Source organism: Plectropomus leopardus, chromosome 16, assembly GCF_026936395.1.
Source record: "Plectropomus leopardus strain MGB_pleo_1.0 chromosome 16, ASM2693639v1, whole genome shotgun sequence".
NCBI lineage: Eukaryota > Metazoa > Chordata > Actinopteri > Perciformes > Serranidae > Plectropomus > Plectropomus leopardus.
In genome coordinates this window covers 11,331,619-11,357,734 of record NC_142191.1, presented here as the reverse complement: position 1 = coordinate 11,357,734, position 26,116 = coordinate 11,331,619, and the positions used below count along the sequence as shown (strand labels likewise).

At 40.6% G+C, this 26,116-nt stretch overlaps 1 protein-coding gene across 1 annotated transcript; it reads right to left on the bottom strand.

Moving 5' to 3' along the window:
• Positions 1-1,823: 1,823 nt before the first annotated feature.
• On the bottom strand, positions 1,824-16,506 carry bmf2 (BCL2 modifying factor 2). Its single transcript, XM_042503584.2, has 4 exons — positions 16,365-16,506; positions 13,151-13,396; positions 11,108-11,325; positions 1,824-6,533 (listed from the first exon to the last, which is right to left on the bottom strand). Exons 2-4 carry the CDS (start codon positions 13,371-13,373, stop codon positions 6,417-6,419), a joined length of 558 nt encoding a protein of 185 aa, XP_042359518.1. The 5' UTR covers positions 13,374-13,396; positions 16,365-16,506; the 3' UTR covers positions 1,824-6,416.
• Between the last annotated feature and the right edge of the window lie 9,610 nt (positions 16,507-26,116).

The window sequence follows — 26,116 nt, the reverse complement described above, 5'->3', positions numbered from 1 at the left end:
ACTGGTGTTTTGTGCACAACAAACTGTGTTTACTGGTCTGCTTGCAATTTTCACGGTGAAATTTTGCCAAGAGTGCACACATAAAATTACACACACCAGAACCTGATATGTCTTTTTCAATGAGCCCGGGTTTATTTGCTGCTGGGGTGAAATGAAAATGCATAAATCAGGACATCAGATTATTCATAAATTAGATATGAGAACGAAAACATGTCAGCATCTCATTAGGTACATGCACGATGTGGTGTGCTCTGAGGACATCTGGGAATACAAACAATATGGTATTATTCTTTGAAGTAATGTGACAATCCAAATTTAGTGTTTTTTTCTCACGTGTGCTCAAGAGAAATTTGTTCTGTGCAAATAAAGGGCGGGCAGCCTGTCTGCAAGTGATTTGTGTTTAAACATACAGTGACTCTCATCTTAACACACTGTTAGCAAAAGCATAAGCATGCGTGCTGTCTGTGTGAGTAATAAAAGCAGAAAAAATACCCCAAGGGTGACAGTTGTCACTGCTGAAGAAATATAAATTGATATCAGCTCGCCCTGCAGCACAACACGCTGCAATGTGTCAATTTGTATGAGGTTCAGGTCAGGCCTTGAAAAATTTGATTTTCCCGAGGCCATGTCTTTTTCTGCAGTCCCCAACCTGACGCACATACGTGTAAACTGCTTTAACCTCTCGCTGCCCCTGACTACACAAAGCAGCTGCCTGAGGGGTATCGCTTTGGAGACAAAAAAGTGAATCACAGTTTATGTAAGGTTGCACCTTTACCCCCAGAGGGAAGAGCGTGTCAAAAAAAATGCTGAACTCTAACATTGCCTCCAGAGCTTATGAAATGCTTCTATTGTTCATGCTAAGTTAACCCTTTTCAAGACATTCAGTGGGTTTAAATAACTGATGTTAAGTCATAGAAGTGATTTTTTCCATTGACTGTGACTGTTCAGTATTATTGCTGATTACAGCAGCAGAAGCTTGTAAGTTGACATGACTGATGCCGTAAATTTTAAACTACACCATGTGATTCTGAGCTATGCCGCGGCATATCAGATACCGGCCTGTCTTTCAGTAACGAATTGAGACGGAACTTGTAAAGAAAGTGGATAAAGAGTAATGATTGAAAGCGGGTTTCCAATACCGATTTGTGCCAAAAAGTGAAATTTTTGAAATGTCAATAAACCACATTTGCGAGATGACTGTGTTTCCATTGAGTGATGTTGTGCGACTTCTCCTCTCACGACAACATTGCAAGAAGCATTTTCTACTGCAGCTACCGCATTAGCCGTCATTATCTCCAATCAAAGGTGATGTAAGCGTGTAATGCGAGCGAAAATGGAAAGGTAAAACTCTTATTAATGGGGAGCAGTCACATATGAGGGATTTCTGGAAGATGATAGCCCACGATTTCACAGAGAAATTGTGGATTCAACACTAAGAGGAAACATACACATCTTAGATTTTGTGGTAAACTGTCCTTTCTGTAGACTGGAAAGACATTAAGAGGATTACCAATGTTGTGTTCTTGCTGTTTTTCAGAGTTCAACTGTAAGATGATTAACATGGACATGAATAACCTGTTTATTATCAGGTTTTTGGGGTGTTCAGCTTATTTGTTTGTGCATGTAAATGGCATATTCCTTCTATGCGAAACCTGAATATGCTAGCTGGAGTACTCTGAAAGAAGCTAGGGTATAAATACACAATTTGAATAACTCAATTTTTTTGTGATCATGCAAATACCATTTGATAAATATGAGCCCTACCAGGATAAGCAGGTGTACTTAAAACTTTTTGTTCAGTGAAAGAAATGAGGCACACACCATTTCAATTGTCCATAAAGTTTTAATGAAAAAAACAAAACAGCAATGTACCCATTTAACAACAGAAGAAATTAAGAGAAATTGTAAGATTTCGAGAGCCAAGCTCTTATGTACAGCATATTGCACTAGAAAAAGAACAAACATCCCCCGTCCTCCTCTGATCCCTCCATCGCTTCATGTCCTGCGCCGCTTGAAAACTGTGCAGTAGACACAGAGCAGTCCCAAAGATAACACAGCCAATGCTTTAACGAAAACTGCTACATCTGGACTGGGTCTCACTTCATTAGGACACATGAATGTGAAATCCTTGAGACCACTCTGAACGTAAAGAAAGAAATGTGAAGACAATACAAACTTCCAGCGCACACGGCTCAGGAGTCTGAAATAAGTTCCACTGTTCAGTTCATGTATTAAAAGAGATATCATGGTTTTCACTCCATTAAATTACATTCAAACCCTTAAGATACAGTTTTTTTTTCAGGAATGTTGGACATGCATTTTTACTCCATTTACATATATTGAAAAAAGCCCTTGAACTGAGAGTGACACAGCAGACTTGGCAATATCAAAAATTAAAAATGCCACAACATTGGAAAAAAAGCAATAATAGAAAAGCAAAAAAGTCTTGTTGTTGTAGTTCTTTCTTCGTCTTCTTACAAAAGGATATGGAAAATTTTTTGCTAAAAATGTTTTTTTTTATAAAGACAGCAATGATAGCTGTGTCAAATTCATGTCTAATGTATAAAAAACACCAAATCACAGCACTTGACAGTAAAGATGCACTCTTTCTTGGATATTCAAAAAACCGATTGAAGAAATTTGATATTAAAGACACTGAAGGTTGAACGAATAACAAATGTTTCACTTGAGTCAGGGTTGCAAGAGTGGTTGGTAACGACAGGCTCAGATCAACGCCACACCGACTAAGTTCACCCCGTCTCACGTACAAATAATACTGGGCACCTTGGTGGCTCATTCCTCCTTTAAACCCACAGCCCTACTAGATTATAGATAATAAAGCACAAAAACCCAGACGAGCTAGGCCTATCCAGCATATCATAGATCTTAAAAAGTTTCTAGAGGGGAATTTCAGCACAGGAGTAGAAAGAGAGAGGCGCAAAGTACAGTATACAGGTAAAAAAACGTCATTTTTTACAGTGCACATTGATTGCAAACAGTCGTCTCAGGTATTAAGAAGCGTGGTGAAACTCGCCGTTCGTGCTGAGAGATGTCAAAGGTTGAGCCTGTGCCTCGTGAAACAGATTTTGTTTGTATCAAGGCACAACAAGCACGCCGTACTGTTTGTGCCGACTCTCTCGTATCAGAGCATGTTGATCTCACTGAGCCCGAGTGAAACAAGAGCTGTGACCAGTGACTTTGGGGAATTATGCCAAGTGTCGATGATGATGCGGCAGGTCTGTTACTCACAAGGCACATTTTGTACATTTGATTGTCTGTTTTTTTTTTTTGTTCACGTGATTTGTAAAGACTCACACCGTTCGTGTGAGGACGCACGAGGCACATGGCTTTAGTCCAACCTCCCCACACACAGGCATCAAACACACAACTGAATGCGCATCAACAACGAGAAGAAAAGGACTGTACACACTGAGATAGCATCTATACAGTAGCACTGAGCAAATATACACAAAATAAATTAGAATAAATTATCTAAAAGAAAACCAAACAAAATAAAACTTGTTCTCGATAAGGACAGGGAGTAGTTAACCATGACGTTCGATAAAAGAGCTTTGGACTGCAGACCAGAGAGTGCGTCACAATTATCAGAATTGGCTCAGCGTTCATTGTTTGCAGGAAACAAACTTTTGGTTCAGCTACTTGAGTTGTTACAAAAAAATCTGTAACACACTTCCAAGTTGATGTTGAGTGAAGATGCTTTGAAAAACAATGAAATATCTTTTTGCTTGTGCAGCATCATCTGCGGTGCATCATGTCCTCACTCAAGAGGCAGAATATTTGCAACTCATGATAAGCATCAGGTGATTAACATGGTTTTTAACTACTCCCTGAAAAAAACATAAAGGAAGAAAAACCCATCAGTGTCTTCAAAAGTTCATATCACGAATCTACAACAGACTGAAATAAAGCATCAAATGAGGAATTTTTAACATCTTATTTAAAGTCCTTAAAGACTATTTCCTTGATAAACCTTACATTTAGAAACAGTGGCTGTGTCGTTGCAAAAATGCTAAAGTAGCAGTTGTAACGAAAGGGTGTATAAACTTTCTCCTAAACCCAAATGTGTCTGTGTGTCGATAAAAACGATTTTCAACTGTACAGAAGCTGAGTTCTCAGTGAAGCTGAATGTAAGACCGGCAGTTTGGTGAGAGAAAGCACTTGGATGAAAGGTGGATACATAAACGTATCAGCACGTCAGGATTAAATCAGTGCTCAAGACATTTACACCTGGAGTGAAATAAAATAAAAATGCATCTCAGTAACTTTAAAGGGTAACGTTGGTATTTTTCAATCTGAAACCTATTTTCTCATGTTTTTTTATGTCAACGGGAGCAACATTTTTTTAAGCTGGTCCAGTATTGAGCGAAACAGGCTGCAATGTAACCACTCTGGGCATTTCTGCAGCGTCAGTGTACGTCGAATAAAAGTGTTTTTTGCAACTGACAGGCTCAGATTTTTATTGTAAGTGTCTGACAACATTATGGAAAGGATCCCTACATTGTAAGATCCTTTTTGTATAATGAGAAACAGCCCCAAAATCACCAGAGCCACCAGACTCCATTTAAATAAACATTAATTTAAACATGTATAGATTCAGCATATTTTTACATCTAACTGGATGAATTTAGGATTTTTTGTTAAAACCAACCAGAATTTGTGACTGCCGAAACAGTGGAAATATGAACCACGATGTTTTTATAAAGTGTGGTTTAAGATAATAAAATTACTAATTGCTTAAATGGAGTCTGGTGGGTTTGAGGATAGTGATTTTGAGGTTGTTTCTGGTAAAACAAAAAGGATCTTACTCTTTAAAAAAATGTCGATTTCTGTAGGTATCATTTCCATCATGTTGTCAGACACTTAGAATAACAATCTGTGGCCGTCAGTGACAAAGACACTTTTAGTGTGTGTAAAATGAAAAAGTGCAAATGCTCCCGGTGATTACATTGCTGCTTATTTCATTTAATACTTAACATATTTAAAAAATTGTTGTTCCAATACGTCACTTAAGACACAATTACATGTGAAAAAAGGCTCTCGGTTATAAAATTCCAACGTTTCCCTTTAACCCAAAATGTTTCTGTAACAAAGATATTTGTAAAGAGGTGTTTTTCATTGAGAACACAGCCATATTTTGGGAAACATTCCTTCTATGGATGTCAGTTTGATTGCAAATGCAACAGATCCCTAAGATTTTTTTTACTTCCTTCCACTGGCTTGAATATTGCTCGCCCCTGAAAATCGCTGATAAATGTCATCTCTATCACGATCGACCCACGTTATGCAGCAAAGGGCAAAATTGCGATTGTCAATCCAGCCAGAGAAAGAGACACTGAAAAGCTTCAGAGAATGATGAAACTCATCCAAAGATTTTCAGCTGTGTGATTGTTTTCCAGTTCCCTGATCGTGATCCCACAAAGGAGATTTGTTTGTGCTTATTTGGTTTCAAAATGACTGCAGATTTTGGAAACAGTAAGCACGCACTCCTACATACACATGATCACAAATTCAAAGAGTAATCACGATTAATGTCAGGTATTGAAGTTACTCGACAACAATATCTTCAGTACACCTACATTCAAGTATACATGTTTATCCTTTAAATCAACAGGATCTGGATCTACACAGTGGGTCTTTAGGCCACTTCTAACAACATGAGTGGTACTGGAGATGGAGAGGCTGACACAGGATGACACAGGTTGATAAAATGTCCCTACATCTACAGTGGAAGCTGGCAAAACATCTAAACTGACTGACAGTGCACCACCAGTGTGTAGCACAGCCACAAAGTCATGACAACCAGTTTGAAATTAGCCAGTGTGGAACAGTAAAGGATAAGTACAGGGCTTATTGTTTTTCTGAGAATAAATTAGAAATGTGCCTTGAGTCCTCAAGGTTTAAAGTCAGTAACTTCAGCACAGAAATGTCCGCGTCCACAGTTTGTCGCCAAAAAAGTGGCCTAATTTTAAAAGTGAATCTGTTTTTTTTTTTTTTCATGATTTCCTTTCTGCAAAAGAGTTGTACTGTGGCAGGAGAGAATAAGGCATTCCCTGGACTGATGGAGGTCCTTCGAGATTTGAAATACCAAAAACAAAAAGAGCAGTTTACTGTACAAAATAGGTAATCTTACAAATATTTCGAAAATATCTCTTCAAAACGCAATGGCTTCTTCTTGGAGAGGCGAAAAAACAAAAAACAAAACAAAAAATTAAGAAAAATTGTAATCAGTCTCCGTCCAGCGGTGACCAGTGTTTTCTTCATCTCGTCTTCGTAATCAATTAGAAAACAAAATCCAAACCCGTGTTCCATCTTACAGTGCCATCTCTTAAAAGTCTGGTCCCTTGTCCCTGTGGGGGGGGGACAAGGGCTGAGGCGAAGGCCAGCAGGAAGCCCCTTCATCTTTGCTGTCCTCTCAGGCGAGGGAAGAAAGGCTCTCTGGGAAACAGAAAGCCAAACAGGGCCATCGTAAGGCGCATCCAGGCAGGCAGGTTTTGTCTCTGATGCCTCATGAACTGCAACGAGACAGAAAAAAAATACACATTAGTTTTTTATTTATTTATTTTACAATTTTTTAGGTAATTTTCTTATACCTTTTACTAATAATCTGGCTAATTTGGGGGTCACTTCTTCTTTTGTTGCTCATTGCCTTCTTCCCCCAATGAAAGACATTAGCAGTTCCTAGAGAAGGAAGGATAGGTTCCTAGGATAGGGGAAAAATGACCCATCCTACTCTCCCTGTGATTGGCTTGTACTCATTGTCTTCATTGGTTGGATCAGTTAGGTTTAGGCTAGAAGAGTGAGATTGGTAAAGATTAGAGTGTTTGGGTAAGCAATCAGAGTAAAGCAGAGTAAGACGAGTCATTCCTTTGCTACTTTAGGAAATGCAAAATCGCACCTTGGTCTGGTGGGAGCTAGCTAGTAGTGCCACTCATTTGGCTGTGAAAACATTGTGCCCACCTTCTGACTCCAGGTCGCCCTTGTGGGATAACAGCTCAGTTTTAAGCTGCAATAACCCTGCAATAAACCCTTAGCATTGTTAACTATATTAGCTTTGTTAGCACTGTTAGCAGTGTCAACACAGCTCGTGACGTTAACATAGTTAACAATGCTAAAGGTGTTTATCGACTCAAATGAAGCTGCTTACCTAATGGGGCAACCTGGGGGGAGACCGAAGGGTGGCCACCATGTTTCTCTAACAACATTGTTCTGCCACCTGGATAGTGTAAGGAGCGATAATCTTGAATGTGCAGCCCCGCTACCTAGCTTCCACCAGAGCCGGCTGGTGCGCAGTGCCAAGGCTAGCTAACCAGTGGAGACGGTAGGATGAGCAGTATGCAACAGAAATTAAAAAAAAAACAAAAAAAAAACATCAGAAAACCTTAAATGTTCACCACCTCTAAATGGATAGCACTTTGAAATGCAATTCTAAAGCTCACACTGAGTCAATAGAGCGCTTTATATTTCATAACATACAAAGCGCTTTTTTCATAAAAACTGACTGTATAGTTACTGATTAATGATCGGGCTGTCGAAAGAAAAATTAGCCTAACAAAAACTGATATCCCTGCTCATACCCGCTGATCAGACTTAGATCACCTCAGCAGTGAAAATTACTTCAGCGGCTCAGATTTCATCTTAACAGGCGTTTGCGGTAAAGCCTTGTGAACTGTGGTAAACCCTGTGAGCTCAAACCACATGACCGCGTAGACTGGATGTTTCCACAACATTGGCTTGTGTCTAGCAAACATGTCTGTGACACGCACATCCTGCAGAATATACAGTATCGAGTACAGCGGCTCTTTTGGGACTCTCCCAGACAGAAGGTTACAAGCTAACAACTGTAAAACACCCCAAAGGAGCTGCTACTCATCGTCACAATATCACTCCATCCTCCCTGAGGTTTGCGACAGTCCCTCTTAATAAAATGTTATACTGTTGACTTCTAAACAAGAATCTCAAAGTAAAATGCTTTCAGAGAACGCAGTGCCTATTTCATCACAGCGTCTCTTGTAATAGCGAAGTCAGCTGAATAATTATCAAAACAAAGCCAAAGGAAAATGAAACTGCTCCCTCCTATGGAGCTGCTTTCTCCCGGCTCTGTCATTTTCTATTGGGGGTTGTGCAGCCAGCACGGACTACAGACAGATGAAGGGGTTCCTGCTGCAGCCTGCAATCTCCTCTCTCCCCCCCTCTCCTCATCTCTGATCCTGCACAGCTCCCACTGGCTCTCTGAACAGCCGTGCACAGATATTGCAGCCTGTTGCATAAGCATTCATGTTACGATCTCTTTCTCTCTGCTCTCTCCATCAAGGTCTCTACCAGCCCAGCAATCAGAGCTCGCCACAGGCTATTTGATGCAAAACTAGCAGACTGAACTGAATTGAACCAGCACCACTAAATGTAACCCTAATTGTCCTTAATTGCCTTAATTCTACACTGCTGAGCTTATTTAAATAGTACCCTGGTTTGTTCCACATGAGGCTCCTCTTTCTGCTGTCATTTGCGTGGGTAGTGGAGAATGGTGTGTATTTTGTTTGGCCTTTTTAGGTTAATGCCCCCCAAAGGGATTAAGAGAACTGACAACATGCATGTTTGCTCCTTCACTCAGTGTTAGAACGGATTACCTTTTCTTTTTGCCAACAGAATTCACATTTTATTTGCCACAAAAGTAGTCAAAATTCACTCAAAACACAAATACAAGCTGCCTCATCAACAAAAATCCACACATCAACCACACCAACAACTTCTGCTTGGATAGGCAGAAGTCTAACAATAGCAGCAGACACAATACAGAAAAAAATGGTTGGATATCATAAAGGATCATTTGTGATTATTCTCCCTTTGGAATATTCCTACAACAGCAGTATCAGATCCTGCAGGATAAAACCGACTCGAGTGCAGACAGCAGACAAAAAAGAAAAATTTTCGCTCTTATCTCTCTGTCACAGAGTTGCAAACCAAAACACACACAAAGACACACACACACTGAGGCAGTCAGCGGGACAACTGAGGTATTGTGGGTAGCCGTGAGTCAGACTCTATTTTTAGACGCCGTATAAACAGCCGGCCAAGTCTACCCAGACACAGACATGCTGCTCACTCCTGTTTGTGACAGTCACATCGATCTCACCTGCTCTCTCTTAATCTCTGTACCGTGTCTGTCAAAATCTCTTTCCACATATACCACTTTCTTTCCATTCTTTTTCACACTGTTTCGCTGTTTACTCTCTCCTTCTCCATTAACTGCACTTCCCAAAACTCATCAACCACACCTCACTGTCGACACAGACCCCCATGGCAAAACAGTCGCAGCAGCAGATAAGAAAACGCGATACCACTCCCAGTGTGTTTGTACTCATTAACTAAGTTCATAGTCACGTGACTCGTGTGGACTCTCAGTAACTGCTTTACAAACACTGATACCCCCTGGACCAGTTATCAAACACACTGTGATACCAAAGAGTGCCAAAAAAGGAGGGGGCAGATTGGAGCTGCTGTCATCTGTAATATTCTAACACAATTTCTGCCATGTTTGCCGTGTGGATTTTATTTCTCGATATGCACAATTAACTCCATATCATGAACTACAAAAGGTATGTGTGCTGAACTATTCCCCCAGGAGCTCTGCGAACAGCCAGCCTCCACGCTCAATTACCTTCATCATCTCTTCACAAGTCCCAATTTGTTTAATGCTTCATGGCGTATACGCTCAGTATAAAGATGTCTACTCTCAGGTAAAGGACACAAGTAACAAACACTTTATCTTTTAAATTACACAGCAGAGAAAAGGGGATAAAGGAAATTATGGGCGGATGTCATTTAATCTGCTCTTTCTAAAAGCATCAGGAATACTCAAACAGATGAGGGCATGGGTTATTTTCTTCTGTCTTTATATACCAGGAAACATATTATTCCTATTGACTGTAATGACATGGTATCAGTGACCACTTTGCAGAATTGGCAGCGTATTCTATAACCCCATGCTCAGACTGAAGTACAATTTTAGTAGTTTAGAAGACAAACATGACCTTGACCAAAAAGACCCAAACTAAGTATCAGTGTTTAGACACTGACAGTGTTTCTATGACGGTCTCATGTCACATTGTATTCTTGCATTAAGTGACACAGACTTTAGTAAATAATAGTTTCATAGGTTTGCATGAAGTTAAAAAATCGTGCCTTATTAGTGATTTTGAATTTTTCTTCAACATGGCCAAGAAAGTGGTTGAATCACTGGGCAGGCTATTTTTATCTCCAGTGTGGGTTGTGGCAAATCCAGTTGGCAAAATGTTCTGCCCCCTTTCTTCCCAAGAGTGAGCCACAAATTAAGTCGCTTTGACTTGTGTCTCTAATCAAGCAAAAGCTGACGCATGTAAATATCCACATGTAACACACAAAGAAAAACTATTTTTAAAGTTTAAAGTCACATCCACACTAATACTTTGTCATGGTGTTTTAAAACAAAAAAAAAACTCTGTAAACACAAGTATTTTAGCACCCTTGGAGAATGAATCTCCGACAGGGTGGATATGTAAGTATAAGTGTAGAGTATAAGGTGGTCAACGTGGTGGATTGCGAAATCTAAGAGCAGTACCAGGAGCTTTAACCATCGCAGGAGGAAGCCATGGCAATGGGAAAGGAGTACCCAACAAAAAGGATGAAGTCACAAAAGTTACGTAGACCTAGCTATACTGTACTGACTTGACACAATGTAAATGATCTAAGACCCAATCTGGTAGCGAACATTGGCGTGTGCACCATTGTTTCAAAAAGTCTCCGTTTGCCGGAGTAGTAGTCTGGACCCTTGGTGTAAACGTAGTTATAAACCCAAACAACTTTGTGTGAATGTAACCCAGGACCCACTGTCTCATTCTGCTGTCCCGTTCTTATGCACTAGCAGATGTTCAACATGCAAATAGAGCATTTAAATTTGGTAACATCTTCTTCTTCTTTGAGGCCATGTTAGTCAACTTGTGTTCATATTGTTTACACTTTTGACACATTGTGCTTGAAAATGCATTCAGGTTCTGTGGCTAATTGTTTGAAATTTGGGATCCACTTCACTGCGTAGGGGAGCGGGGCTTACCAGTTCAACATGATCTTGCTGGAACTTGTCTCCAATCTCCCGAAGTTTACGACCGATTTGTGCCTCGACGCTCACCCCCGCCTGCTCCTCAGGCCTCTCTGCCATCCTGTCATCTTCCTCCCCTCTGCCCTCTTCCTCCTCCTCTTCAATCTGCCTCTCTCCCCGGTCCTCCATGGGCTCAAACTGAGCGGGGAAATGTAAGCGTAATCCAGCGTTGCCTAAAAGGGAAACATCAAGCTTCTTAAAACTTGCTGTTGTTGTTGGATCACAAAAATACCAAACTGTCAGTGTCAGAGCCAAGATGAATAAAAAGCAAGGAGACATGACTGATATCAGTTCAGTCAAACCACTTGTATTTTCCTTTTTGTTTTCAATGAACCTCAGAAAACACCCAGACAGTCTTAACATATGGCTAAGTATCTTGATTACTATTAATGGCCTAAAACACAGCTGTGTGTCTGACTGGCTAAGTCAAATACACAGCATCTACTTTACACGGCGGCTATATTTCTCTCCGAAACACAAACAGGTTTTATCAGATCGTCTCAGAGGGGCAAATTACAAGGCAGGCACTCCAAGTACAACTGAGGAGTCAACAAACAAGAAAGAGGGAGAGTGTTGGTAGGGGGAAAACTCAAACACCTTATTAAATCAACAACAGCCTCAGTGAACTGCTATCTTTCTGTGTGTCACTGAGTTTACTCATCGCCTCTAGCATGTGCCTCTGCAGTCATGCCACTCGGGGGGAAAAGTAAAGTTTATCATGAGTGCAGAATACCCCGCTATTCAGTCTCACTGAGGACCATAATATGTCTTAAAAAAACCGGGCACCCTGGACTTTGTTAGGAGAAGAAATGGAAGCGGGCCAAGTGCATGACATCCATTACTGGGTTAGACTGCATTGAGCGACAAGGTAATAACAGTCAGTGGTGTTTGTGTATTGATGACTTTAAACCCAGAACAATGTGGACCTCTCACACGCTGACACTGAGTCAACAAAACAAACAACATTCTACTTCAACATTTGCTCAATTCGATTAGGGTGATGTCACACTGATTTGATTAGAGATGGGAAAACAATATTGGATTAAAAGGGGTGAGCATATTAGTGTAGGTATGCGCCTTTATGTATATATGAAATTAGTTAGTCTGATTTCAGAAATGCTCGTTGACCCTTTTTCAATCCCGCAGCAACATCACTTTTCTTGTGCTACTATCAGATGCATTAAAAAGTTTTCCGACCTTTGAATGCTGAGCAGATTGGAGGAATTTCTTTCAGAAAATGGGAAAAAAAGGCGATGGGCAACTCGGTAAGTAACGTTCCACATATTAACAGATTTAGAAAATTATTTTAAAAAGTTAAAGAAAAATGTCTAAAGAACAAGCTAGAGAAAAACTATATTTATAATTAATTATTATTTTTTTTAGGAACTTTTTCCAGGTTATTTTATATTTTAACTCCTTTTTTTAACTAATCTTCAGGCAATTTTCTTGTATTTTTTTACTAATTTCTTTTTAATTTTTGGGTCTTTCATAGCTCATTGCCTTCTTCCCATGTTTCTGAAAGAAATGGCAATTTGCCTGGGTTTCAAGGGGTTAAAATGCACAAAAAGAGAGAATATAGCTAGAATGTGATCTTCATTCATCTGATTCAGAATAATAGTGTATTCGTTTGCGCAAAGATAAATTCAAATCTACAGGGTACTTCTTTCTAAGAATGGCATGTTTTTCGAGTTGTCAGCATGCGTGTAATTGGGCAAGGGGCTCTCCAAGCCACAAGGAAATTCATTTCTAAGCATGTCTGTTTTGCTGTAAGAATTCAAAAATGGAATTAATTTGTCTAATGGCCCAAGAACAAAGACAGCATCAGCACTGCTCTCATCGTGTCTGACACTTCTCATATCAGATTGACAGGTTTCGGGTCTTTTAGGACAGTTCCCAACGCTGACAGATGAAAGGAATGACTAACAGTGTGAGGCTGACGTACAACATTCAATGCTGTGCACGCACATGACAGACTCACACGACCTCACCCCATCTCACCGTGAAAGGGTATGCGAGGCTGCTGGTGCAAGCTGCAGGGCAGCGTGTTGATGCCGATGCTGTTGTTGTTGTGGCTCTGTGGTGCGGGCACGGCAGCGGTGACGGCGACAAGGGCCTGTCCGGCCGCGATCTGTGTGGTGCGGTCTTCGTATTTGACGTCCCTAAAGGGCGTTCCCCAGAGCTGCGAGATGGGCCGTGACATGTCCTCCTCCTCATCATCCATCCGACGCCTCAGCGGTAAACTCCCTGGAGAGAAAAAGAGGACACGAAATGGAAACTTTAGAATGAGATGACAAGTGTTTGAAAGTGTTTTGGTCATGTAAATAGAATTTGTATGACTGTCTGACTCATGTTTATGATCTTTAGCACGCAGGTTAATTTGGGTGTGATTTGTTTCAAGACCAAACAGAAAGTGCCAAATATCACCATGTTATCAGTGGAAACACTGCCCTCCGGCAGATTTAAAATTATCTCACCCTATCTACATTAAATGGAAATAAATCTTTAGTCATTATAATGCGCTGTCAGAGGGTAATGTTGTGTTAGGTAATACTGAAAACAAACAAGCAGAGATGGATAGTCCCAGAAACACAGATGGATCTGCCAATGTAAACATACAAGACGAGGCTAAAGCGATCATCTCTTATAATATAGTGATGAGTAGCAACAGGCGCCAAATGTATGGAAACACCCTGTGTAGCAGGACCCAGTGGGCAGCTAAAAATCTGCCAGCCTCCTGCAGCAGATTTCGCCAAGCTGTTCCTTCTAAATTGTAACTGAGTGCCAAAAGATCCACAAGAGAAGCTTTTTTTTCTCTCCCCTCACAACTACCTTAATCTGGACCTGTGTGCCACAGAGCAGAGTCACAGTCAGGAGATTAGTTTACTCCTGCACAATTCTACAGCTCAACACTAATACCTATGCTCGTTGTTCCCTCTCTCTCTCAACCACGCAATCACTGGATTGCTGCCTGTCTACACTGTAAATGCACACAAACACAGCAGCGGGTGGTGTGTGAGTGAAACCTCAGTGAAACCAAAGTCCCGGTTAGACTGTCATGTGCTGCGTGCAGCAGCCGTTTCATGACGGAGATAACGAGTTTCACTCCATCCTCAACCGTGCCCGCAGAACGCAAACACTCATGCTCTCTTCCTGCTTGGCCACATGCCATAATCTGAACTAGTGTTTCATCTTTTTTTTGTCAAGGGTCATGTCTTTTCCTTTTGTTCTGTGAGTGGAGATAAATGGGCTGGGTTGACTGGCAAATGCAAAAGTTGAAACTGGATATACTGGAATTGTGTTTACTGAGCAAGGCCACCGCAGTCGTATGTCTCTTTGGGAAAATGGCACTTTGCATGATGTCATATCATATGGAGTCAAAGGAGGAAACTACATTTTGAATAACAGTGGAAAAACAGTCTAATTATCCAGGCCTCATTAGTGTAAGGTGTAAGTCACTGAATCAGGACTGACTTTTATTTTGGCAAACAAAAAATAGATTATTGACCCACACATCCTCTGGCCTCCATTGTTCCCAAGGCATTTAATAATGAAATCAGTCCATTGTGCCACTGCACACTAATTAGTTCTGCATTAAATTCAAACATCCCTAATCTGCATTAACTTCTCCTCCAGGCAAGTTATATCCCATTAATTAATGCTATGAAAGCAATAAGAACTTCTCTGCAACTGCACCACAAGTTTCACTGAGATCAAATGTGCACTTGTGTTGTGTGTCAATGGCAATGTGAGCCCTGTCTTGAATTTCCACTGGCAGTCAACAGAGGACTGGCAAGATTACCATAGTGTCAGACACATAAAAAACAAACATAGACAGGGAGACACACAAAAAGACATTACACACATTACACACTGATACACACACTGCCTGGGGCAGCAGGGAGGCCTGGCAGCCACCACAGTGCTGGTCAGAGGCTCAAAGCTGCAGCAGAAAGTGGCTCCCTCTGCTGCACCATCTGTGCACCGGGCTCTCCTCCATGTACCACTGTAGGTGGGGGGTGCACTCAAGGTGAGCTCTGCTGCTATTTATCCAACAGCTTTCGTGTAAATAATATCCTGTGGTTATCAGTGTGCTAGTGACAGGCTCCAATAAAGTCATGAACCTTACATTACCTATCACTGGAAAAGAACAAGAGCCAGTAAAATCCAATCCATCTAAATGATTAGTATTTGTTATTATATTTTTGCTGTTGGCGTAAGCTATAAAAGCAATGCAAAACTATTCTTTGCACCGCCAAAAAAAGAGTTATTAACTGCGATTTTGATCAATTTGTTTCAAACTGATCATAAGTGGGCTTCGGAGGACCACGGGGGATGAGTTGCACTTACAGCCGCATTCGGAGCACAATGTCCGGGAAGGCTCACCGCGGACACACGCTAGACCGCTCGGCACTACACACAAAACAACATCCACAAACTGACACGCAAAACATCTTCTACTGAAGAAACCTGTCGAAACAGGATGCTGACACATGATGCAAACCGCAGCCTAAATTGTGGATTAAACGCTTTTATTTTACATGCTTTTAAGAAAAACAGGTAAAAGTTTTGCTAAACTTATTATTTAATCGTGACGGTAGTAACAAGCTAAAATGGTTTTAAAAACGTGTTGGAACAGTGTTACCAGTATGGCTCCCATTATCCTCCGTTGACACTTTATCTTCCACTTCGCCTGACAACTCTTCCCCAAAACAAACAGCTCATGGATGAGTTCACTCACTCGAAGCAGCTATTAGTCACTAATGCGTGAAATAAAAACACGACAAGTCATTCTCACCGTATGGTTTTTACCTCATTAGCTGTAATATTGTGTAATGATTAATACAAACTAGGCTACAGACCGACGGTTGTGTCCCAAAGACCGGGCAACATCAGCCGGGACGTTCAGAATCCGCGCTGATGGATAGAACCCATCACTTCGTCTTTTACTCACCGCGTCCGTTGAAACAAGACAAAAAAAGTCTCTCTGATGTGAAGCGCAGGACACAAATGCATCTAAAAACAAATGCCCTCGTCCATATACCAACGCTCCGGTTAAGTCCGTCGCTCACCCCGTCTCTGCCCGGGCATGCCCGCGCTGCCCGCACACATTTGTTGATAAACTCCCACTAACAAAGTAGCACGCGACGTTCTAACGGAACGAATGGAACGCTATCTCGCTTTGAAATTTGAAATAAACGACCGTTACACTCACCGCCAGCAGACGCGCTTTCCGTTGTGATCGGTGGTATCTTGACAACTTGCCGTTACCTTGTTTCCTACGGACTGTGTTGATGAGACTTGTATCCCTCTTTGCATTACAGCCACTCGTACATGTTTGCTGACTAGAGCGAGGTTGTTTTTTTCCCTGTGTAAAAGCGGCCCGCCCCGGTGACAGGGAACCGCCCCTTCTCCATAATGTGAAAGGAACAGAGAGTCAGCTATACTGTAATGCAAATAATACAACACACTGCAAGGATATTGAATGCAGTCAGAAAATCCATGTATTTCTGTATTTTTAGCAAATAGTCAGGCGTGGGGAAAGTATAAAGTATTTATTACATTTGTTTGAATAATAGTAGTGATACCGCACTGGAAAAATACAAAGATACTCAGAGCATTGAAAATATTACTGGGGTAAATAAATAAGGGAACTTAATGCACACATCTATCTATCTATCTATCTATCTATCTATCTTACATATGATATATATAGTGTCCACATGCCTCCTGTTAGGTATTTTAATCTGTATATCTAGCACATGCACGTTTTGTTTTATTTTGTTTACAAAAATCTTAATTTGTAGTAGCCTGCACCTGTCAAAACATATGTAAAGTAACAAATGGTAGTACTTGAGTGGGACTAATTATCTGAATTATTCTGTACATATGCATACCTTTGGGTGTTTTAATCTGTATATCTAATACATGCATGTTTTGTTTTGTTTGCAAAATCTTAATCTGTAGTAGCCTTCACCAGATAAATGTATAAAGTAAAAAAAAGCATTTTAAGTGGTGCTAATTATAAGTATTATAAATACTGTTGGGTATTCAAATATATATACAGTATATAGGCTATCTCATGTATGCACGTTTTTTCTTTCGTTTGCAAAGTCTGATTTTGAAGTAGGTTTACATTGTGCCTGAATAACTATAGCATTCCAAATAAAAATATCAAAAGTTGCTACCGATTTTAATATTTCTCTGCATCAGATGTCGAGCTCAGGCTGTATTGTTGTTGAGGTGGTTTAAAAAAAAAAATACTGTGTCTGGCCCTTTAAGAGAACAGTCCTTCTCGCGAATATAAGCTGGTGACACGCAGCCGACCAATCAGATGGTTTGTTTTGGTCCCGCCTTCTGCTTCGTGTACCTTGACACGTGGAGGGGGAAAAACACAAACCCAGATAAGACATGTGACTGCTTTCAGAGCTCTGCTCAGCTGATTGGGAGCTGCTGCTAGATAGAGTGATGGTACCCACCCAATTACGAGGGTTGGTGAGAATAAGTTGTGTACTGTCAAGGCAACACATAGACATAGACATAGTCACAAATTTCATTTTCACACATGCATGTCAATATAGCATCATATCCTACATTTTTATTCAAATGTATCATGCAAAAATTATTAAAGAGACAGTATTTAAACATAACTAGGTGTATTTTTTCAAGTACTGTAGCCTGTATAAGTGAAATTTTGAGGCACTTACTAACTTGTTTGTTACCATGTTATGCTACTTAACACTTACACTGTGCCACATTTCAGAAGCTAATATTGTATCTTACTTTAATCCCATTATCCGGTCGTACCTTTTAGATTAGGATTTTACATGCAAAAGCCATGATTAGCTTATTCCCCAATTTCTCAGTTTTGAGATCAATAAAGTATATCTATCTATCTATTAAATGTGGTTCATTTTTTCAGAGAATATTGCCCAACATCTATACATTCTCACTCCCAAAAGGCCTTTACCTGCAAGATGTCACTCGGTATATATTTGCTGACCACAAAGAGACACGAAAAGACCACAAAGAGAGACAAAACTACAAACAGAAACAAAAAGACCACAAAGACACACAAAATAACCACAGAGACACAAAATGGCCACAAATAGACACAAAACAACAACAAAAAACAACACAAAATTACCTCAAAGAGATATAAAACGACCACAGTGAGATGCAAAAGCACAAGTACAAAGAGATTAAACACAAAAGCAAAAATAGAGGCAAAGACACCACAAAATGTATGTGCTTTGCTCCTGTGTAGAAGAGTTGGCGTGGCCCTTTGCATATCAGTGCCCAGGGGCCCATTGTCTTATTATCTGTCCACGATTGTGGTTTTTCCATTATGTAGATAACATAACATAACATATCCATGTCCTTAAATGTATCCATGTCCTTAAATGTATCCTCGCTTGACACTGGCTTGACAACAATGTATTGATATAAGCATAGGGCCCCTGAGGGCATCCCATTGTTGAACATGGAGTCTGATGGATGCACTGTGACAGTAGAATAAACAGCAGCCGAGGCTGGTGACCCTCATTGCAGTGTTAGGGGGGTCACGCCCACTCATGGCATCACTCAATGAAGTACAGTGAAATCAAGCCTTATCTGCAAAAAGGGGTTACTGAGTGCAAAACAACCGTGCAAGAAGAGTGAGACTACGTGATCCATCGTGTGAGTCAGATTTTTCCCAGGAGACAATTTCTGGATGAAAGCAGATGCTGTTGCTTTTGCGTGGCACGTTGGTCAGCCCGCGCAGGATGTTATGTTTTCACACTGTCCCACTCCTTTATTGTACAGCTGGTAATGTGTGAAGTGTGATTTTCTCAACTTTTACAACATTCCCATGCACAGTTTACAGGCAGACCAGCAAACAACCCCCTGCTCTGCCTTGTTTAAGCTGCCGCTTGACGGCTCCCAACCCCCCATCCATGCCAACCCCCTCCAACTTCAATCCTGCAGCGAAAGAGACCCCACCCAAAATTTGGAAGAGGAGATCACATGGTGGCTGTTTTTGCTCAATGTTCAAGCATTGCATGAATAGGAATGAACAAAATAACACACATTTTCAGCTGTTTTCCTAAATCTCTAGTATTAAATCCCATTTGCATGCATGTTTAAAAATATTGACTGAAATTCCAAAAGTAGATAAATTTAATTTAATTTGATTGGTACTTATTCAAATACATTTTGGACCAATGGTATAGTATTTAAACTGCGATTCTATTTTTATTTAACCTGCAACATGGAGAGGCATGGAGATGTCAGTTGGAAATATATACGAAGTAGGGATGCCAGTTTTGTTAATTTTGCTATTTGTAACCCAACACCCATTAACAGTTCACTAACTGAATAATTCTCTCGAAAATGCAAAATGTTGTGAAATACAAGAGACTTTTCCTTTAAGTCCAGTACTCGTTAACTATGTCAGTTTTAACACAGCATTTCAAAGTGCTAGAGATGGTGAAATTTTAATGCCTTGTGATGTACATGTGTTGTTTTTTATCTTATTTCTTGTTGGCTTTGCTGACAGATTGCCGGCTAGCCCTGTCAACATCAAGAGGCAATCTCCAAAGCTGCAAAATGAAGGAAAAGTGGAAATGCCAAAAAACTGCATTTCCATGAATGGCCACTTGAGGCTGGCACCAAAACAGAGTAAATTCCCATAGAACCCCATATTAAAATGTCCATCTTCACAGTAGAAATAAACATGTTAGCAGCCTGGTGCAAAATGTGGTTTCAGTCTATGGCTAATTTCAAAATTCAAAGTAAGAGCCATGTATTAATAGTATTAACAGTAAGGGAGGTGAATTTTATTTATAACTTACTTGTTTACATTTTCTAAAGGCCCAAAGTTACGTATATTTAAGGGTGGGGCCTCTTAAGTGATTGGCTGTCTGCTTCCATCAACTGTTGACTGTTGAGGGTTAACCAAGTAATTTATATCAGTGGTTTCCAACTGGTCCAGCCATGGGTTCAGATTTCTCCATTATCATTAGTTCTAGGTCAGCACAGTTTAATACATTGGGTGTCATGTGTGTTTGGCCATGTCGTCAGGCTAGTTGGCTGTCTTTGTTAAGTTGCTGTCCATCATTCATTTACTTTACAGCAGGAAACAACACTTAAAAATAAAAGTCTTATGCTGGCAATCAATTGTGCTTCAAAATAAAGCATGTTTTTTACACACTTGATGTATTCGCAAGTAACTTGAGGTTCACTTAGAATGGACCCACGTCCCACCAGTTGGGAACCACTGATTTAGACTGACTTGAGTTTTGTGCTGGTACTATGCTATTTCATCTGTTTTGAATGTTTATAATTTTGAGGATACAGCCGTTTTATGTGAATAATTACTGATAAATACCTCACCAATGAAGCACCTCTTCAAAAGTAAAAAGCTGGATCTGAAGCTGAATGAAAAAAACAAAGTGCCACTGGAATTTAAAAAAGTATAAAAACATCAGTTTTGCAAAGGTTTGATGTGAAATTTAGGCATTTAAATCTACTTTTCAAAGGTGGAACATTTCAAAAATTAATTAGTCCACTGAGTGCTGTTTTTGCAAAACAAAGAAATGAGAAAAATAGAATTGCCCATAAGCATTTCATTGCTTTTTTCTTCCCCAGAGTTCCCTTTATCAATAACTAATTAATGTTCCCAAACAATAGCTCCAAGAATAGTGCATTTCAATCACATTCAGTTATCCCACTGTCAATGGGCTCTTGGGTATACAGTAGTTTTTCATCAGTTAAACTGTAGTTTGGTGAAGTCTTGTTGTCTCTTTGAACACAGAGCTGTTAACCACATTTGTGTTGCAAATCAGATTTTTTTCTCTGTTTCGGCAGAGAACATAACATGATGCGCTGTCAATGCAAGAGATCCAGAAACACAAACGTCATGCATTGTGCAATCTCATCCTGTGTTTTAAGTCATTTGCATTCTTTTACTTTCAAGCGCGCAGCTTCAACCCCCTTTGATGAGGGAAAACAGCCTTTGTGTCTACGCTGAACTCAGAACTTGTCATCTAAACTGAAACTTCCAGTACCTCTAATGTGTCAAGTGCGGTGGCAGACAATGTGTCCCAGCCCATTTTTATTCCAGCAATTTTCCCCAGTGAGGCAGTCAAAAATTATCCTCAGTGAGTTATTTCTGACTACGTGCTGCCAGCAGAGGTGATAAGGCTCTGGATGTTGAAATATTTCAAAGTTCACTGCGTAACGATACAATTTGCTTTGTGGCTTTTTCCCTAATGGTGCCTGACGTCCAGACGCTTTGTCTTCAATCTTCAATCCGTTCCACACCCAAACAACTCCATCAGTGTTTGTGCTTGTACTCAATGAACTCTCGCATCACAATTTTATGCTTTCGTTCCCCTTGCCATTTAATTATCTACCTAAATTCTGGTTTTAGGAAGCTGTTTTTTCACATAAATTGATTGTGAAATTACGTGACAGAGATGCCAAGATTTCACAGGTTATTGGAAACCTCTGTCCGCCTCCACTCCCTCCTCCTGCTGTCTTTTCTGTCAACACCTCGTGATTTTAACCACAGGTACAGCAGGGGCTCAGCCAATGAACGTGGTTCCCCCAGAGTTCATCCAAAGGTAAAACATTTGAAGCCTAGCACTACCCGAGGGAAACCCTTTCTTACCATTACACATATTCTGACACCACTTTAATGCCATGAATTAAATGAAATTCAACACAAACTGGGCATGTCATATAGGAATAAATTTGTTGTATTGTGTCTTTCAGTTTGTCTTCACAGGTTTCCAGCAGAGATGGCAAGTCGAAGTAAATGAACGCCTAATGATTACTGAGCAGCAGCAGCTTGGGTGGTAAACAAACCATTTGTCAGGCAGACTGGCAGCCCGATGACACCTGTGCAACATCCACAACAGTGCCTGGATCCAATTTGCAGGTGTCCTCGCACTGCTGTATAACCATATAGAGTCGCTGTTATTGTTACAGTTTGACATCACTGCGCTATACCTTTTATTTCTTGAGACCCACTGTCATTTTTACTCATCATGTAATAGATGGACGCATAATAAAATAAAACGCATAATACACTTTACCAAATCATTTATCTTGGAGGAGTGACTCAAAAGCAGCCACACTTGTTCAGTGTTGAAGACAATTCAGCACTCATCCAACATGCTGCAACACTTTATCAGTCAGAACTAAATTGACTCATTCAGAAATCTTATGAATTAGATGACTAACAGTCTTCATAGACACTGCTCTCACTTTAAAATTTGCCCTTGCAGTTAAAAAATGTGACCATAGATAGTTTTTTGAAGTACCAGTGACAAAGTGCTCTTGAACAAACCAACAGACACCAGAACTGTTACATGAGCATCTGTGATCTCGATGTAGAAATGTAAAAGCATACATCTGTGGGACTTTAAAGGATCATTTGGAGTTTATTAAAGCATAGATCTTATCTCTCTCATTTTCTCTCTTTTTAATAGTTTTGGCAATAATTAAAATCTTATATCACTTAACTCACCAGTGTAAATTTTGAGATCAGGAACCTAGCAACTTCTTTCTGACTGGACTGAAATCACAAGCAACAAGATAATCAGACAGATTGTAAACAAACCTACAGTTTTTCCAGATTATCTAAACCACCAAGTAATAATCTTTACTTGGACAAGAACAATGTGTGCAAAATTGAACCAGGAAAGTTTTACGACCATAAAACCACCATGGCTCACAAATTCATAACAGAAAGAGTCATAATTGTTTGCGGTTGGAGGTGTCCCTTTCAACAGTTGCCCTTTACAGTGGTGGTCAATGGGAAAAATGCCTTTTGTTTTTTTTGTACTGCAATACCGTGAGTGGCCACTGGTATAAAGACAGAGCGCAATGCATCATGCCCATACCCTGGAAGCCCCCAATGGCGGGGGGGGGGGGTAAGTAAATATATCCGCAAGTCAAATGTATATTTCAGCACCCTATGTTTACCAGAGATTGAGAGTAATATTTGGCTTCAACCTCTACTGTTTGTTTGGTCAATTTATCAAAAATAATTGCTGCTTAAGGTACAGTAAGAGTCAGGATTCCAGTTTCCTCTTATACTCTCTGCTGATCCTTTACTTCTGTATCCAGTTTTGTCCTCTTAAAAGCTTAGTTTTTTGTTCAGGAGCTTGTGGAAGTTTATAAAAACTTAATTTCTGGGTTCTTTGCATTGTTGATCATGCATCCAAACACAAAGCAGTGTTTACGCATTTTTCTGTTTTTTCCTAGCAGATGGAAAACACACAGAGGCACTTTCACTCAATACAAAGTAAATGGAGACTTGCACTTGCTCATGGCAATGCCCTAATTCATACCAACAGGAATGATGGGAAAAAAATGATACAGTGACACCCATGGAAAGCTAGGTTCTTAATAAAGATTGCACATATGATATTATTGGTACACAACACATATGTTTCTTGCCTGTCTCCCGACTCACTGCTAGCCAGGCTGCATCTATTATGTAGGGCAGTTTTTATCTTTCATGACGAATATCATACAATATCAGTTGGAAAAAACAGTCAATGTTTCCTTGGCACATAGGCTACTTCTTTGCTATTGGTTAAGGTTGCAACTTAGAATACAAAATTTGAACTCCATGAGATGTAAAAATGTGTGTGCGAAATTGCACATTTGCTCATTGAAAACAAATGTTTTATTTGCCCCTTTACTTGGAAAGAATGTAAGTGAATGGAAGGCGAATCATTGCCTTTATTGATTCCACTTATGTGTGACCCAGTAATAACAAGATATAGAAACACAAATTCTGGTTGCCTTTATATTGATTTTAAATAGAAGAATTCAAATTAGAAATCTGAAATAAAGGTGAGCATGTCATTTTGAGGTTGTCGACCCTTCCTGGTTGTGTTTTGAGGGAGGATGAAGTGGATGCACAGTGGTCGTCCTTTCACTCACTTGCTGCTCTCCAGCTTAATTCTTGTAACTCAGAGTGCACTCAAGTGGCAATAATGGGATTTTGGGAAGCCCATGTCAGATGTGATGAACTGCCTCGCTCTGTTAACAGAGAGTTCAAGGGGGGTTGGGGAGATAACATGTTGGAGAAAGATATGTCTGAGTTTGTTTTTGAGGTGGCTGAAACAGCTATTCTGTGAAACACGGAGCGAGTTAATCTTGTTACCCCGCAATCTTGACAAGTCTTGACGGAGCTCAAAAGTTCAGGTGACGCTCTACAAGATCAGCATGTGCTTCAGCAGCTCTTCATCTCTGCTTATATACAGTTCCTCTTCAGAGATGTCACACAATTTTCTAAATACTTCATTGGCTGCTAAAGTGTTGGTAGGTAGGCGCTGTGCAGTGGATTAAAAAAAGAAAGCAACTATAAATCATTGAAGGAAGGAGACATGGATGGAAATAGAGTTGGAGTTGCTCTTGTTTCTACGGTAACTGTCGACGGGGAGGTACCATGGATGAAAGTGGAGGGAAAACAAACCTCCCCGCTCCGATGGCAACAGCACAGCAATTGGTTCTCGTTTCCTGCGAGGACAGGAAGAAAAAAAAACATAACAAGGTCCCCTAGTAGCCCAGGAGACACAGTTCGATGTTGCATCAGAAAGCAAGAGGCAGGGCAAAATGAACACGCGCTCGCAAAAACATGCACGCTCAACTCGCACTCACACACACACACACGCACAATCACATGCTCCACTTCACCCTGCAGCCGCCCCTCCCGCTCTTGCTCTCTCACTCTCCCGCCAAAACATCTACAGCACGTGAAACCTGCCTAGAAACCGAGTGGAAACTTCCGCCTTGCTCTGATTGGCCAAGATCCCTAGCAACCGCGTATGCCCAACCAGCCAGTCAGGCGCGTTGTGAGAAGCACACTGACCCAATGAAACAGATTATTCAGAGGCACGGGCAGGCACTGTGACCTGGTAACAGTCAGGAGAAGAAGTCAGGGAGACGCTGGAGGGGGAGAAGGAAGGCTCTCTGTGATTGGCTCGCAGATTTCCTCTTTGTTCTGATTGGCTTGATGCGCTCCTCTTTGCAGTCATTCATACATTTCTCTGCCTGCCTCAGCACTAGCTCCTCCGTTTCCTCCACCCTCAGCCAGTTCGTTCAACTTTCACTGTGGCCACCCTGCCCTCAAGGAAATCCACTGCCCAAGGTCAAGGCAAAAGAGTACGCTGGTGAAATGGGATTGGTTTAGACAGGCAGGAGCAGAACAAGATCCTAGTAACAAGTCTACCTCATCATGTCAGCACGGGATTAAAGCCTGTGATCAACAACTTGTTAAAGTGCTCTTCCTGTTGTTGCCGCTGATGAGCTTGTTGTGTTGCTTGTTATGGACACGGGCCAGTGAAAGGCGTAATTAGCTTTTCACTTAATAATGCAGCGTTTGGCAGGGCTGTTCTCCGGGCAGGTTGCAAGACACAAATTAGCAAATGGTTAGTTTGTTTTGAAAAACTTTGCTTTTTTGGAGATAGCCCGGGCGAGGTTTGCAGAGTCTCTTTAAACATTCCAAACTGCTTGCTCCAGTAGTGTGGGGAATTAATGTCAATACCCCGCAGGATCAGGAGTTCACATTGAATAGTTAATGAGTTGGGGGGGGGAGAAGGACTCAAATAATTCTGCGAATCGAGCATGCCATGCATACTGCCTAATTTAACATAACTGCAGGCAAAAACGCACTCAGGCAGGAACATTATACTGCTATGATTAGTAAAAACAACATTACCATCCAACACAGAAATTGCTCATAGCTCCCTACCAAATTAGTTTATTCGGTCTGGAAGATAAACTGAATCTATATTAGAGAATTTATTTTCACTTTCAACAATAAACACTGCACTGTGTTATTTATTGAGCTCTGAATGTTACATTTTAAATTGTGATTTGGAGTTAATAAGTGCTTTCAAGCTCTTTACCAACAGTACAATGGACTGTTTGTACTTTAACCCACCAAAATTATGTTTTTCATGT